The sequence below is a fragment of the Galleria mellonella genome, unplaced genomic scaffold, assembly GCF_026898425.1.
Source record: "Galleria mellonella isolate WM207_F2 unplaced genomic scaffold, CSIRO_AGI_GalMel_v1 utg65, whole genome shotgun sequence".
Lineage (NCBI taxonomy): Eukaryota > Metazoa > Arthropoda > Insecta > Lepidoptera > Pyralidae > Galleria > Galleria mellonella.
Genome location: NW_026442138.1, coordinates 788,759 through 806,155, shown reverse-complemented (window position 1 = coordinate 806,155; position 17,397 = coordinate 788,759). Strand labels below are relative to the sequence as shown.

Sequence of the window (17,397 nt, the reverse complement as noted above, 5' to 3'; positions counted from 1 at the left end):
TGATCGTAATATACTTGTATAAAAGTGCATCGCTTCGTTGGCGGAAAAAATATAAAAAATAAATATACTTTACTCGCTATATCCGACAGACCAGAGGGAGACTTTGTACAAAAGTCGATCGCTTACGTACCTCTTCCATTCGTGTTTCAACCGTGAAGCAGTTGTGTTTGCATGGCTGTGTTTTGGTTTGAAGGGTGGGATATGGCGTGAATTTACAGGGTACAGACGAATAACACCTGAGACCTCAGGAATAGCAACGCATGGGGGGTATCATGAGCGAAACAGTATACTCTGTTATGTCCATTGTACTGCTCATGTCTATAGGCGACGGTTACCATTCTCCATCAGGTGGGCCGTCAGCTTGTTTGCCATTCTAAGTTGTATAAAAAAAAGCTTCGCCTGCTTGTATCAGTATCCTGTATTCTAAGTTAGAATATAACGTATCCGTGTACCAAATTTAACTCAAACCACTTTAGTAATTTTTACGTAAAACAGTAACAAATATCGATACATTCTGCCTTAAGGCCCAGGAGGCCCGAGCCTAGATCGGCCAGATATTAGGGGCGGCCAATCGTGACAAAAAATTCACTGACGATTACAAGAAATAACTCAATGTACGTATAACTAAAAGAAACCTCTAAAAATATTATAAACTAGCAGATATTATAGTTAACTAAATTTATGAATCGATTTCAAAACGACTGTTGGCAAAAAAGCAAATTCATTATGTATTCAATACGATGGGTGCTCAGAAAGGGCTGGCTGGTACTTACTACTTGAGCTGGGGCCTAGGCCGGACAACACTGCAAATCCGGTACTGATCCATTCTCATGCCTTTTCGCGTTTATAGATAACTAGCTTTTTCCCACGATTTCGTCTGTACCGTTTCGTAACCGGGATATATTCGGTAACCGGGATAAAACGTAGCCTATACCCTTCACTATTCCCTAATGATATATAATATTTGGGCTGTCCTCCTGGTATCGTAAGTAGGTATAGAAAATAATAATGTATTTTATTTTTGTATGTTAATTTGGTCATACACTGGGTTCGTTGCACACGTCCATGTAGCCCGACTTCAGGCTGCAGCTAAAAATCAGTGCTTTGCTTTTGAGCAAAACTATCACTGATCTGTAGCCTATTTGGGTCACCGCGACACACATGGCGAAAACATATTTTTGTATTTTACCTTTTCTTTTATATAAAAAAAAAAAATATTGTATGAATCCATTTGTTACGTGTGATTTTTAGAAATAGTTAAACCACTTTTACCAAGTGTATCGAATCAAGTTAAAACATTACTAGATTATAAGTTAGACCTGTGAAAAAAGAAATTTACTAAATATTTTTTGGGCTATAACGAAAGAAAAATCGGAAAAACAAAATACAAGTTTCTAAAAATTATCGTTTTGATATCTATTGTTTTTATTAAGAACGGCAGCAAACCAGCCATTGGTGTCGTGGGTGATCATGAGCAGCGGTAGTCGCATACCATCAGGTAAACCGTATGCTTGTTTGCTCCGTTATTAAAAAAAAATATTCACACAGGCCCCGTGTGCCATGCCTGGTTTCTAAGCCAAGTTTACCCCGTGCCCACCCTGGAATTGGCTGGTGCCCACCCCGGGACCCAAACGCAACTTCGCGGACACGTCTGAGAGTACATATACGTATTTTCAGAATGAAGGTCTACCCCTATTGAAAATAAACTTAAATACGCCAATGGATTTCACTACATCTTATATATAAAATTCTCGTGTCGCGGTGTTTGTTACCAAACTCCTCCGAAACGGCTTTACCGATATTTATGAAATTTTGTGTGCATATTCGGTAGGTCCGAGAATCGGCCAACATCTATTTTTCATACCCGTCAATAATAAGGGTGACCCACCCCAAAATATTTTTTTTTTATTTATTTGACAATTTTTTTTTATTTTTATTTTATTATAATTTAGCATTGAAAAATATATACAACTTTAAATTATCACCCTTTTACGATCAACCCCTGTCTTTTAATTGCGATTTTTATATTTCGCAATAAGTGGTAAAACAACGTTTACGGGGTCAGCTAGTAATTTAATAAAAACAATATATTTTGTAGAAATAAATTTTATTTCATTACAAATAAAGCTCTATGTTGAATGATCATAAAGAGGTAATTAAATGCATTGTTTACAAAACTTACTTATATTTACATATTAAACAATAGTAATTAAAAATGTAGATATAATATAGTTAGTTAGATTTAGATATTATAGATAGTTGTGCGTGTCTCGTTATCACTGTACGGTATATGCTTACACAAAGTCTGGTTTGATTTATGCAAAGCCAGAGCGCGCCGACCGATCGTCCACACCGTGGCGCTAGTCCACGACACGGGAAGAAAAACACACTGATAGCTTGTACAAAAGTCGATTGCTTGGGTACCTCTGTCCCATTCGTGTTTCTACCGTGAAGCAGGTGTGTTTGCACGGCTGTGTTTCGGTTTGAAGGGTGGGATATGGCGTGAATTTACAGGGTACAGAGGAATAACACCCGAGTCCTCTGGAATGGCAACGCTTGGGGGGTATCATGGACGAAATGGTTATGTCCATGGAGACTGATATGGAGGGAGACTTATATATACTGTTCATGTCTATAGGCGACAGTTACCACTTACCATCAGATGGGCCGTCAGCTTGTATGCCATTCTAAGTTGTATAAAAAAAAAGAAATAAAACATAAAAAATTGATAAAATTTTTGTAATTTTCCTGAACACTATAAAAGAAACAAAAACTTTTTTAATTTTGCTATTTATTTTATGCACGGATATTTCAAATATTATAAGGCTGTTAAATATGTACAGAATAATATATTGGATACAAGAATATGTGGAAGATGTCACAGATAATGTAGTGGGTGAAACAACAAGCTGAGAATTTTGCTTGGTCTGATACTACCATCAAAAAAACATGTGTATTAAACATTATTTATAATATTTTGAATAAGTATGTACATATAACTGGTAGTAGGCACACATCTATAGTTCTTCAGCTACTAATTTGATTTAAAAATATATTTATATACATCTTAATTCAAACATTTAAATAATGATAACATCATTAAAAATTTGTGTATTTTCCTTGACTTTGGAGTCAGTGGCGTAAGTAAATCACGCGAGACCCGTGGCAAATTCAGCGGAGAGAAGTCTCCCATTATTTATTTATTTATTCATTAGCACATATATGTGTACATGGCGGACTTAATGCTAAAAGCATTCTCTCCCAGTCAACCATAGGGAAGTGTCAGAATACTCGAATGCGGTACTACTAATTATTGATATACATACATACTAAAACATACATAATAGAAATAAAAAAATTCAAAGAATTTCCGATGGATGGAATAGCCATGTTGCGTAGCTTTTCTTCATCTTGACAGATTATATAATTTCTGTATGTTCTCGAGTTAATACTCAAAGAATAGAATAGAATAGAATAGAAATCATTTATTCAAATAAACTTACATTGAAGCACTTTTGAAAAGTCATTACATTTTTTTTAATTTACCGCTCGTTCGGAAAGCTGTCTCATCACAAGAAGAACGAGCAAGAAACTTGCGTGATGCTCTTTTAAATAATTTTATTATTATTTTACATTTTTAAGTTTAATTGTGTGAATACAAACCACCAATTAGCACTAATTCAATTAAATACTCAAAAAGAAAAAAAAAAAATTGAATACATAACCAACTGGTTAAACAATTAATAAGAGGAAATCAGTCATAGTGATTAGAGCAGACCAGTCCCTACAAGCAGCACCCGTTCACGAGTATGACGGATGAGCCAGCCATCACTGCGCTCGACCATATTTTAGGGAGCCCAATGACCCGGCCCACCACGCCGCCACAAGTCTGGACATTTTAGTGAGCATGACTACTCAAAACACTAGACCACGTCAAAGCTACTCACAATTGCCATCTGATAGTTATAGTATTCACATTTTACATAAGAATGCATGCGGCAATTAATACAAAAAACCGCTACGCTTTCATATTTCTAAAATTAATCAATTAAATCAAGAAAGCAATGAGAAAATAAAATTATAACGTTGTATGCTAATAAACTAATTATTTACTTGATATGTTGTCATCTATGAATTCGTCTATCCTGTAATAGGCTTTCTTACATAAAAATTGTTTAATATAAGATTTGAATTGCCTCTCTGTCAGATTTAATGCAGATTCCGGCAGTTTATTATAAAATCTTATGCAATTACCATAGAATGAATTACTGATTTTGTGCAGACGGCATTTAGGTAAAATAAGCTTATTTATATTGCGTAAGTTTCTACTTGTACAGTCTTTGAGTTTTTTAAAACTCGCTAAGTTCTTCCGTGTATACATAATATTTTCATAAATGTATTGTGAAGTAACTGTGAGGATATTTGAGTCTTTAAAGCACTGACGTAATGACTCTCTTGAACCCATACCATAAATAGAACGTATGGCTCTCTTTTGTAAAACAAATATAGTATTTATATCGGCTGCTTTACCCCACAGCAGTATGCCATAAGACATTATGCTATGGAAATAACTAAAATATACAAGTTTAGCCGTCGCCACGTCTGTTAATTGCCTAATTCTTCTAATTGCATATGCAGCAGAACTGAGTCTACTGGCCAATTTTGAAATATGGGGCCCCCATTGTAATTTCGAGTCCACTGTTATACCTAAAAAAACTGTATCATTAACAAAATTTACTATTTCGTCATTAAGCAGTAAAAAAAAATTGGTAAAAGTGATTAATTTTACCAATTTTTTTTTACAACACAGAGGGCAAACGAGCATGCGGCTCACCTGATGGTAAGTGACTATTATGTAATAAATAATTCAATTCTTCCTGTACTCCCGACCACTCAGATCAGATGCACTCGCAGGCCGGGGGCGTGTAGTATTTTGCCCGCATTACCACCCTATTGTTTCGCCACGGTTTAGATTCATCATATTAAAGAAAGCAGGAAATATTTTAATATATTTATCTTAAAACGTAAATTTTGTAATAATAGGAGTCACTTTTACAGTGGAGCAAAATCTTAAAATGCTTATTAACATCGTTAATAGAATAAAACATTGGTTACCGCCTATAGACAGATCAATAGTAAATACACTAACTAATCATATCAAATGGAGGGAAAGGGATTGTTAGTAATGGAGACTGAGAATCTCATTGCTAGCAATATAGCCAACCAGGTCGACCTCCACGCGGTCCCCACTGAACACTTATCATGGTTAATTCCTGATGAATTCATCATGATGGGCTAACTGGCCTGTTTTCATTCTCATCTATCACCCTCCACTGGTGCTCCGCCAGCGTATCCCGTTAGTGTAGGCGGGGTTACCATACCATTATCAAACATTAAAAAAAAACCATATCAAATGGAGTTATAAAGTCACAAGAATTCTGATTGTTAAATTTCACTATTATCAATTTATGGCTGCCATAATTATTGTTACAAATTATTGTCATGTAACCTCCAGCACTCTCACAATTAAGACAAATTTAACAGCACTTCATAGCTTAGAATTTGTTAAGCTATTTAGAGCACACGCATTGCATCAAAGTTATGAATATTTGAAATTTACTAGCTTTTTCCAGAAGTAGAGTAAAACATAAACTAGGATACCCCTCAATGATAAGAGTGACCCTCCCCAATATATTTTTTTAATGGACTAAAAAAATATTCTCCAAATAATGTATATGGCAAAACAACGTTTGCTGAGTCAGCTAGTATATATATATATATATATATATATATATATATATATATATATATATATATATATATATATATATATAATGGCAGCAAAATCCCTCCTAAAACTACGCAAAACCTAACTGTGGTTGTCAACCCCAGGTTTGTGGCAATTACTGACAAAATCCCCCTTATGGGGGGATGTCTATATTCAGCAGTTAAAGAACAGTTAAAGGCTGATGTAACGATGATATATACACACATACACACACACATACACACACACATACACACACACATACACACACACATACACACACACATACACACACACATTAACACTACTATTATAACTTGTACTCTACATACCTATGTATTACTTTTGAATAATTACTATTTTGGAGTCCTCCATTAATCATATCTTTTTAGCAAGTTTTTAACCCCCTCTCCCCCTTGGTTATACATGGTGGTTTAAACTAACCCTTAGGGAGAGTGGCTTCCTAATCAAAACAGAGTGTAGTTTTTTGTATCAAGTAACCCAAAAACATTTCAGTTTTTCACTGTCCACTGCTGAACAAAACCTTCCACAATTTAGTTGCCATAAACAATATTTTGAGTCATTCACAACCATCAACTCACTGCAACAGGTTTGAGATCATCACTCCATTTAGTAGGAGTCACTTTACACTACACCCTCCTGGACCAACTCTTGAGAACCATTCTACCACATTGGTTATTGGTACTTAAGGTATATGGCCAAATCATTTTTACAATGAGAAAATCAATTGCTACAATTATTAGCTGAACATTTTTTTTACTAGATTTGTGTATTCCTTATTAATCTTCTCAATTTTTGGCCTGATCATGTTGGCCTTCTGCTGTGCGGCCTTATCATTGGGATCTATCTTTAAAGCATGCTGTATATCGGCCCAGGCCTCTTCGTACATGTTGAGCCCATGGTAGGCTACACACCGGCGGTACAGTGCCTTTAAGTTGTCTGGATCATGCTTCAGTGCCCTGTTGCACAGTTCTAAAGCTGCGTCATATTGATTATACTGCAGCTGACAGTGGGCGAGGTTGTTATATAATTTCACCTAGAAAGAGTTATTTTTAATTAGATGGCTATTTGCTAACTTTATAATTGAATATTTTTGCAAAAATATAAAAACAATAAAATCTCTATTACAAAAATAAAATTGCATGCATGTTCGCACACACAATCTCACACAGGCAAGCATGAGTGCATGAGTGCACACTCAAAAAATATAACTGAGAAGCCCATGGTGTGTATGCAAATGATGCATGTAACAGTAAACTTGCCACATTCAACAATAGATTCAAGTCCAACATGACATACTGTGAGCCATAGTATTAAACATAAATATTCTTTTTAAAGCTATGTGCACTGTATGCATGTTGTATTACTTTCAAAGATATCATAATTTGAAAATACACTCTGCCCCAGTAGCTGAAGTATATGGGTTCAAATCCCACTGGTGGGTATTTTATATACCCAATTAAAAATTCTTAAATGTATAGTAAATATTTAAAATATTTTTTAAAGTGCTTACCCTCAAATCCACCATTTCCTTGACTCTATCAGCATCAATGGTCTCCGGATCAATAGGCTCTATAGCCACCAACATCTTCAGGGACTTGTTAAACCTCCTGAAGGCATCAGTTATCCTCTTCTCTCGAACCAACTGTACTCCACACTCCTGGAAGGAAACTATTGTTTAAAGCAAAATAGACATAATATTGCCATAATTTTATACCAAAACTTTCAAAATAAACAAAAAGTATATAGTTACTGTCATAGACAAGATACGTATGCCTAACGCCAATAAGCATACTTATCCTTATTTTAAATTTCTTCTAGCAATGAAATTAATTAAAAAATGCAGGAAAGGAATTGTTAATAACATGTTGCGAATACTGAGGCAGTTAATCCTATTATTAACAAGTCAGGTCAACCTCGAAATTTTTTTTTTTTTTATACAACTTAGAATGGCAAACAAGCTGACGGCCCATCTGATGGAAAGTGGTAACCGTCGACTATAGATATGAGCAGTACCATGGACATAATAGAGTATACTGTTTCACCCATGATACCCCCATGTGTTGCCATTCCTGAGGACTCCGGTGTTATTCCTCTGTACCCTGTAAATCCACGCCACATCCCACCTTTCAAACCAAAACACAGCCATGCTAACACAACTGCTTTACGGTTGAAACACGGATAGGACAGAGGTACCCAAGCAATCGACTGTACTGGAAACCATTGTAGTAAATTCCTAGTAAATTTATCATAAGGGAGTGACAAACCTAACCTTATTCTATCTACTACTAATATATAAATAACTATAACATTTATTATCTATAAATGTGAATGCTTTCAATTAACTAATTAAATGTAGCAATTATTATCTATTTAGAATATTTGGACATATGTAATTGATGAATTTTTACTTTAAAAATGTGAGCCACTAAAAAGTACTAATGTGCTGAGACAAAATTTGCATGCCTTTAGATAAGGCGAAATATGTAACTCTGTTGTAATTTAAGGCCATTTGTATTCGAGTAAATAAATTATTATTACTACTATATCATCTATCATCTTTCACTCAATCTATAATATTCACAGTAATCATTTTAAACCTCAAGATATCTTAATAAAAGTAACTTCTTAAAAGTAATACCTTGTGATGTGTAGCAGCTTCATACAACCGTTGCCAGCTCCAATCACTGATGAGCTGTTCCTCAGTCACTTCTCTGAGTTCAATCTTACACGATATCTCTTTCACCAAGACTCCAGCGTTGTCTCTATACACCATCTGAGCCTCACATACTTCTCCACAGCACATCTGTTGCAATATCAACTCAAAATCCTGGTCGATAAAACAATCGGAGTCTCCAATTAAAACGTTACCATCAAAAGACCCACTGAAAATACGACTATTAGCCTCAATTTCGCAATTTCCATTCACATTTGTACATTTAACATCCGATAAGTTGATTCTGCATCGAGAATCTTCGTATGGAACAAGTGTGTAGTCACCGGGTGTGATGATTTTCTTCTTTAATTCGCGATCAGGCCTTGTGCTTACAATGGTTTCTTTATTCATTTTTATTATTACTTAAATACAAAAATTTAAGTTAATGTCACTATTTTACTTCTATATATTTGAAAAATTAAACCACAACAAATATAAGAAGGTGAGAGATCAGCAACAGATGTCAAATTAGTACCACAGATTAGTGACTATATGACAGATTAGAGAGACTATGACACAGATTAGAAAGACTATGTCTAAATCTTTATTTAAATATTTATAACGCTAATTCTAAAAATTGCTGTTTGCTTTTTATTAATGTTAAAATTACTCTAATGAACAAAAATAATAGAATGGGATCAATCGAAACAATCTAAGAACATTCCGTAATTTTTAAAATTTGTAGGAGAAGTATATCGTAAATTAGAATGAAATTAAGAACTTCATAAAGAAGGTTGACAACATCGGAATTATCTATAAACTTTCAATTTTAGATCATTTTTAAATAAGTAGGTAATGGTAATCAAGCATAATTGTGACATTACTATATTTCATAAGATTTAGTATAACGTACTACGTACTATTATGAATGCTCTTAAATAATAATATTGCATATAACAGTAGTCTAAAGTACACAAAGGAGACTGAGATAAAAATATCATAAAAGAAAAGTAGAAGAAAAGTACTATTTTTAATATATTTTCACATCTCAATATTAAAGTTAAATACGTCAAATTCTTTTTGTCAATGTCAAATTGTCAATAAGAAATAGATTATTCGAATTTTTAAATTAAATTATAGGTATAATAAATTTGGCTTTTTTATTATATTTACTCTTAAAAAAATCATTTCTGAAGTTTTTAAATAATTATCTACTTATTGTCTTATATTACACTACCTTTACATTATATGTTGTAACTTATATAAATATAACCAAAAAGACATTTTACAAAATTATTTGTCCTAAGCTTTTAACTCTACCATTTCTCATTTAAAAGGTATGAAAATATATTAAATTATACTATTTTTATTGTAGATATAATATAAGAAATATTATAATAAAATGAATGGAACAATGAAATAGTTGTAATCAGGTAAGTACATTAAATTTATAAATTAAAACTATACCTCTTTTAATTGGCTATAAAAAAAGAAGCATATTCATGTTATAAAATAAACTTGAACTTTTACGTTAAAATATTCTGAAACGTAATAGTGTGTTTATTGTGTATGTGTTCAGTATTAAATTTAGTAGATGTTCTTTTGTTTATTATGGGCAATATGCTTATTATTTTCTGTCAGGCTGTTAACCTATTTGTTTACCATACCAAGTTATATAAAAAATAAACATAATACATAATAAACTTATCAAATAAGAACTAATTATTAAAATAAAAATCACATTCCAGACATCATGACGCTGCTACTGAAGAGTGTGTGGAGGAGTGTGCTGAGAAGTGGCCCACTCAACAAATCTCTGAGATCACAGAGCTTCAGCTCTTCTGGTAATTAATTTAATTTATATTAGTACTATGTTTTATATCTTTATTTCACATGTAGGGGCTACATCACTAACATTCAAAAAATTTTTTTTATACAACTTAGAATGGCAAACAAGCTGACGGCCCACCTGATGTAAAGTGGTAACCGTCACCTATAGACATGAGCACCATAATCATAACCATGGCATCGCCTATACACATGAGCAGTACCATGGACATAACAGAGTATACTGTTTCACCCATGATACCCCCCATGCGTTGCCATCCCTAAGGACTCAGGTGTTATTCCTCTGTACCCTGTAAATTCACGCCATATCCCACCTTTCAAATCGAAACATAGCCATGCAAACAACTGCTTCACGGTTGAAACACGAATGGGACAGAGGTACCCAAGCAATCAACTTTTGTACAAAGTCTCACTGTGGGTATTTGCATCAACATAGATTAATTTATTTCAAGTTTAATGTTGTTAAATGTTATCTAGAGTGCAATATTTTATATATAATCTATACTGAATTTATACATTATAATATCATCATCACCTCGGCCATATTCTATCATTTTAACAATCACTATCTATCACACTTTAATCTTTTAAGCTTATTGTACTTCCCACTGCCTTATACTATCATCTTGTACATTTTACCATCCTTATAATTTTTCACCATTTAAGTTCTACCTTCTGATAACTTATTCCTAAAGGACTTGTGTATACCTGCATACAATTACAGTTGCATATCAAATGCTCCATTATTCAAATTTAAGGTTCCTCCCTGCAGGTTCTACTAAACAGGTTAAACTGATTTGTGGCCATTTTGTATTGCTATGGCACACTCGCAAACGAAAATTGTATTTAGCTTTGTGTATTATTATTTTTTTTCTCATTTATGTTATCTCACTTTTTTTGTATATGTATGTTGTAATTTGTGTGCTGTAAGTAATGCAAATAAATTATCTATCTATCTACATTGTGTATTTTATATTTTACATACAAAGAATATTATGGCACTGATATCAGAGTAAAGACCTGGTGTGTCTATGTACTATTTAATGTACTATGCAAATATCACATTTGTATAATAAATTAGTTTACTAAAAATAAGTCGGTATAAATATAAGTAGATAATCTATTCTTATTAATTGAAGTTGCATGTTTTCCAGAATATAAAGACTTTCTTTTCTTATGAGACTTAGAATGGCAAATAAGCTGAGTAAGGCAGCCCACTTTTTAATTATCATTAGAAATTTAAAGATATAATTTTATTTTTTAATTTATTTATCAGCAATGAACATTATTTAATATATAACAGTAAATCACCAAACTGCATGACAATCAAACTGTCATTAAATTTCCTGTCTGTATGATGACCATAGACTTAGTATATTTTTATATGAATTACACAAGCCTTCTCTAACCCTGACATTGGCAGAAAATCACCTTTGTCTCTACAGTGAAAGCCATTAAAAAAAAACAAGAAGAAAAAGAAAAGTATAATATATACTTTATAACACATAGAAGTACATTATTCACTAAAAGTGTCTTAAGGATGGCACCTACCTATCTATCCATTTAAGAGCTGCGCTCTTGTCGGTGGAGCTCTTGCCACTCACTACGATTTAAGGATGGCACCTAGAATACATAATAACTTACCTAAATCCCTCACAGATATAGATGACATAAAAAAACTTAAAACTAAACTGTATGAATACCTAGTAAACAGAACATACTATTCAATTGACGATTTCCTTGAAGATAAATGTAATAAATTTCCATAATATTATAATTTTTTACTATAAATGTGACATTGTTGATTTTTTTTTATATAATTTGTTTTTTCTTATATAGTTGCAAATTTGTATACCTCGATATATGGGGTTGATCACAGAGGCTTATCTTGTTTTACCATCCATTGTTACCACAATTTAAATAAATAAATAAATAGAAAATTCATTTTGTCAACCTTATAATTATTAAAAATAAAGTTTTTAATTTTCTAAGAGAAATTAATAAAACTATTATTAACACAGGTATCCCTGTTTCTTCCTGGCTTTTCAGTATCAACGGAACTGAGCCGCGCCAGGACTCCGGATACGGTGATGGCAAGCCTCAAGTCCGCCCCGAGTATGAGTGACCTGCTCGCCGCCATACAGACGCATCTTCCTGCCATGACGCATAAACACATGATGCAGGCATTACGATGCCTCTTTGAATTGCAGAAAGCTGGCAAGTTAGTGGTTTTTAAATTTTTCATGGGGTTTATCGAAGTTTAAGTTGTTTGAGGTATTTTTATATGATTTACCAAGAGTTACATCTGCCTGGATTTTTACCTCCAGTTCCCTCCACTTTCCAGTCCGGTAGTAGAGATATGATATATTATAATTCATTCTTAGCCTTGTACTCATTTTGTGATGTTAATAATAAAATTATGATACATAGGTATTATAATATTGTTTTATTTATTTTTACTATAATTACTACTGATTATAATTATCCTGAGAACTTACCTATTATGCCTCAATCTGTGTAAGAATTGTACTGAACATTGTTTCTCAGCTGAATTAGTTAAGACAATTTTAGTAATACAGGTATGTTATGTCAATATTATGTGCAAAATAATAATAATAATAAACTTTATTAACAAATACAGGGTTACACAGTTACATGTTTTTTGCCCTAGCTTACAAATTAGGGTAACCTGTGCCTTGTAAGCCAGTTCCTTCCAACACACAAGAACTAATATTTTGTATTTGTAGATGCTAATATACTTGATAACACTTTTTTTTTTTCAGATTTGAAGATGACACTGAAAATCTTATTAAAAATCCAGCATTCAATATTCTCTGTCAAAATTTTAAGAGATATGCTCCAGCTCTAGATGTGAATGAATCTATTGAAGCTACCAAAGTGCTCTCCTACCTCAAAGTTCCAGTGGATTCACTGATTGTTCAGACATTGCTCCAAATGATCAGATGCAATATCAATATGATCAACACCAGACAGATAATGTTCCTCCACTTTATCCTAAGACGATTTGACACCAAAAACCATTTAGTGGACGCTTTAAAACTGGCCCTGCCTCTGGCTTTCCAAATTCACCTCCCTCTAGAGTTAGATAATGATGATCTTCCACTCCTAAGAGATATGCTGGCATACAGCTGCGCCCACTACCTTCCAGATCGATGTATCAACAACATAGTGACTGGGCTGCTTTTACATGATCAACATATAAATGCACAAATCGCTAAATCCGTCATATGGTCTTTATGTCAAATTAACTGCACAGAAGAAGTATACCCGACGAGAGTGCAGCTTCTACATATCTGTTATGATATCCTTTCACGCCATATAGATGATCTAACATACGAGGATGTGTTGAAAACGGCGGCCAAAATCAAGGGTCGTATACTGGAGAAGCATCCAGAGTATTATCATGAACTGTTGATGGATAGGATTGCAGATTATGTTGTGAACCACAATATGGAATTTGAAAAGGGCTTGCTGGTGGCGAGGGTATTGTCCAGGATTGTAAGTTGCTTTTCCCACTGTATTCCTAAATTTTTTTTCTATTTTGTATAAACTGAAAAATGGCATTTATTTTATTTTATTTATTAGGCGCACATAACAGAAGTTTACAAATACAAACTTAAATTATAATATGCAAGTACATAATGTATTGATCAGGTAAACTTGCAATGGGACATTGATAAATATGCTCTATAAACATAATACAAATTACTTTCCCATCATTCCATTCCAGGCGCACACCCACCTCGGGCTGGTAAAGTACTTATGCTCGCTAGCAGCGTCTAACCCGGTCACACTTGCCAATGCGCGCACCAACATACTCTTCGGCTTCATCAACTGTCTCTCCAACAACAACTACACACCTGATCCAGACCAGTGGGCCGAGTTGCAAAGACAGATCTCCTTAAATCCGGTTTTGAATGCCAAAAATACTGCATTGCCATGGTCCAAATTGTGTTTGGAGCTAGCATCCTTAGGCTTTTATGAAGATAAACTTCTGGACAAGGTGTTCTCAGAAGACTTCCTTAAAGAATTCTTAAAAAGAGACAATAATACGTTAGATTATCTTCAGATATTGACACTGTACCAGGCTGTACGAACTTTCCACAATGACGAAGTTCAGCTGCCCCAAGCTGTGCTGGAGAAAGCAAAGGCATTGTACCCAATCAGTAGTATGACAAATCTGCTGGAGGAGCATTTAGCGCGAGGACTAGGAAATAAGGATTATTTGGTGAAGAATGTGGTACTTCCAAGTGGATTTGTTGCAGGTGAAGTAATTTATTACTGATAGTTTTTATACAACAAAAATGCTAATCTCCAAATAAACAGACTAGGTCAATTAGTACTAGATAAGATTTTTATTATGCATATAATAAAAAAAAAAAAACAATAATTTATTTTAATCATTCCAGATCTATTATTGTGTCTGAAGAATGGCTACCCTGTTAATTTGCCACCGCTGGACGGTGACACTAAAGTGCCCATAGAGGAACTAAATTTACCTGAGGGATCTCTTGTGTGAGTATATCTTTGCTACCTTCACACTCACCGAGTGCCTATTGCCGCTACATATCACGTCACCATAAATAACCATATTGTAGGGGGGGGGGGGGAAGGGATTGTTAGTAATGGGGTCAAATAGCCCTATTACTAGCAATATACCCTGTCAGGTCGACCTCCACGTGGTTCCCCCTGGAAACCATCGTGACTAATTCTAGTTTAATTCATCAGGATGGGCTAACTGACCTACTTTCATTTTCATCTGTCATCCCTCACTGGTGTATACCAATAGCGCAGACGGGGTTACCATACCATTATCACCCATTAAAAAAAAACATATTGTAGGGACAATTGCAGATTACATGGCAACACTGATTATGTGTGATAAGAACATATATTTAGAATTGTAGCAATGATCCTAACAAATATAACATGAATAAAAGTAATAGTTACAATGAGATACCATTAGAAGTAAAACACGGAAATTTGAGCAAGATCGGAAAGATTTTTTGTTTTGCTCTGTATACAGTTTTTAGTTTTTTGACAACTCAGTTTATTTGCTACGTCAAAAGCATTATATTTATATTACCCGTTCAAATTAAATAGCTATGTCGCTATTGTATGTCTCGAATAAAGAGGTACATTTTTTATTTATTTGCTCTTTTTATTTACCAGAGGGAGACTTTGTACAAAAGTCGATTGCTTGGGTACCTCTGTCCCATTCGTGTTTCTACCGTGAAGCAGTTGTGTTTGCATGTGCTGCGTTTCGGTTTGAAGGGTGGGATATGGCGCGAATTTACAGGGTGCAGAGGAATAACACCTGAGTCCTCAGGAATGGCAACGTATGGGGGGTATCATGGACGAAACAGTATACTCTGTTATGTCCATGGTACTGCTCATGTCTATAGGCGACGGTTACCACTTTCCATCAGGTGGGCAGTCAGCTTGTTTGCCATTATAAGTCGTAAAAAAAAATTGCTCATTGACGTCAGTCTATTGTTATTTCATAATGCATATGTTCATAGCCTTTCTATGACATTTTCCTTCTACGGATGGGAATAATGCATGTCTAATGTATGCATTAGTAGATTGTAATGAAACTTTACCATAATACATTTTAGTTCGAATCATAATTGCCAGAGTACTTCTATTTTTTAATAATTTCAATAGTGATTGAATGCAGTCAATAGCCAGTATTGAGATAGGATATATATTCTATAGATTAATTGTCAATATAAATAAAATAATTAGTTAAATTTATTAGACATTTTGTATTTTTAGGCCTTCACACTAAAATGGTATAAAGGAACTCTTATGGTGCAACTTTATCCGTCTGTCCGTCAGTCACAGCATTATATTTTAGCAACTATTAATGCGATTTGAAATACTATTACATATCATACGCTCGCATATACTAACGAGTTAACGAAAACCGCGTAAGGTTCAGGCCGGCCAAGGAATGTGCGCTGGCGGTCCGTCACAACCGCGCGGGCGATCGTCCTTCAGCGCACGTTACGAGAGCGTAGCCAAAAACGAGCGCGTGACGTCACGTGCTCAAGACCTTCTAACTTGAGCTCTTGATCTATGAACAGTTGTGGCATCACACTAAAGAATACACTTTCGCTCGCATATACTGCAATGAAAATAATTGAAAAAATATTTTTTTTTTTGTTAGGGGATTCAAAATGCAGACTCAAAATTTCAAAATTTATCTACTTGTCCAATTGTATTATCATATGAAAGGGCTTCATTTATGCAATTTAAATTTGATTTTTGTTTATTTTTATGCTGTGTAGTTTTTTAGTTATGATCAAAATTGTGAAAAAATGCTTCGCCACACTGAAGTTTCTGAACTGAAAAATCTTATATTACAATTTATAACAGTCTATGTGTATATTATAGGAAATATAAAACCATATTTTTAACTAACACTGTATTTTTCAGGGTGTGCGTAATAAACTTCAACCAAGGCTGTTTCTCAATGAATAGCAACCGTCTCCGCGGTATCTTTGGACTTGTTCTGAGTATATTAGAGAAGCAGGGCTATATAGCAGTACCGGTGAATACTAACGAATGGCTCACTGCGCCCGAGCACGAGCGGACTCCATACTTGCTGAGAGAGATCAACCACAAGTGTGGCGAGGTCGGCATGAAGCTGTCGGCCACTTGATATCACAGAGAATTCATTATGGCTTCAAAACTGTGATTCGGATTAGTAGATGTATTGTGGCTGGTAGACGAAATTTTAGTGAAATATATAATTGAAACGTTTTTACATTTTGATTTTTTTTTTCAAATTTATATTTTTAAACCTAATCATTGTTGTACCGATCCTATAATCCCCCCCCCCCCCTCCCTCTTTCATATCTGTTGCTGTAGTAGCTTTTATTAGTTAGCATGACAATCTGATTCAAGTTAGTGATATAAACAATAATATAAATATCATACAAAACAAAACATGCACATACTTGAAAAAGTGGTAGTATCTAGAATATGTTTGTCTAAAAGTGGTGCTGATTATTTTATTTTAATAGTACCTTTTCGTATTTCGGTTCCGTTCTTTATTTTCTTTGTGGGTAAACACTTT

General features: G+C 34.1%; 2 protein-coding genes across 5 annotated transcripts; one reads left to right on the top strand and one right to left on the bottom strand.

Moving 5' to 3' along the window:
• Window positions 1-3,470: 3,470 nt before the first annotated feature.
• On the bottom strand, window positions 3,471-8,983 carry LOC113519741 (FK506-binding protein-like). Of its 2 annotated transcripts, XR_008253533.1 has the most exons (4): window positions 8,430-8,983; window positions 7,302-7,448; window positions 6,100-6,824; window positions 3,471-4,707 (listed from the first exon to the last, which is right to left on the bottom strand). XR_008253533.1 is itself a non-coding variant. In XM_026904923.3 (3 exons), the coding sequence occupies exons 1-3, from the start codon at window positions 8,853-8,855 to the stop codon at window positions 6,528-6,530; spliced, it is 870 nt and encodes a 289-aa protein (XP_026760724.1). In that variant the 5' UTR covers window positions 8,856-8,983; the 3' UTR covers window positions 3,471-6,527. The 2 variants fall into 2 exon arrangements, 1 of the variants encoding a protein (XP_026760724.1); XM_026904923.3 differs by having other exon boundaries at window positions 3,471-6,824.
• A 510-nt stretch (window positions 8,984-9,493) lies between these two features.
• LOC113519672 (uncharacterized) lies at window positions 9,494-17,091 on the top strand. 3 transcript variants are annotated; one of them, XM_031914184.2, is made up of 8 exons: window positions 9,494-9,584; window positions 9,820-9,877; window positions 10,193-10,288; window positions 12,342-12,513; window positions 13,076-13,811; window positions 14,044-14,578; window positions 14,723-14,828; window positions 16,755-17,091. In XM_031914184.2, the coding sequence occupies exons 3-8, from the start codon at window positions 10,198-10,200 to the stop codon at window positions 16,978-16,980; spliced, it is 1,866 nt and encodes a 621-aa protein (XP_031770044.2). In that variant the 5' UTR covers window positions 9,494-9,584; window positions 9,820-9,877; window positions 10,193-10,197; the 3' UTR covers window positions 16,981-17,091. The 3 variants fall into 3 exon arrangements, with proteins under 3 accessions (XP_031770044.2, XP_026760633.2, XP_026760632.2); XM_026904832.3 differs by lacking the exon at window positions 9,820-9,877 and having other exon boundaries at window positions 9,558-9,781; XM_026904831.3 differs by having other exon boundaries at window positions 9,558-9,877.
• The last annotated feature ends 306 nt before the right edge of the window (window positions 17,092-17,397 follow it).

Coding starts and splice junctions, on each gene's coding strand:
- LOC113519672 (XM_031914184.2), top strand. CDS start 10,198: ATGACGCTGCTACTGAAGAGTGTGTGGAGGAGTGTGCTGAGAAGTGGC. Junction 13,812..14,043: donor CGAGGGTATTGTCCAGGATT/GTAAGTTGCTTT, acceptor ATTCCATTCCAG/GCGCACACCCACCTCGGGCT. Junction 14,579..14,722: donor TCCAAGTGGATTTGTTGCAG/GTGAAGTAATTT, acceptor TAATCATTCCAG/ATCTATTATTGTGTCTGAAG.
- LOC113519741 (XM_026904923.3), bottom strand. CDS start 8,855: ATGAATAAAGAAACCATTGTAAGCACAAGGCCTGATCGCGAATTAAAG. Junction 7,449..8,429: donor AAGCTGCTACACATCACAAG/GTATTACTTTTA, acceptor GTTTCCTTCCAG/GAGTGTGGAGTACAGTTGGT. Junction 6,825..7,301: donor AGGAAATGGTGGATTTGAGG/GTAAGCACTTTA, acceptor AACTCTTTCTAG/GTGAAATTATATAACAACCT.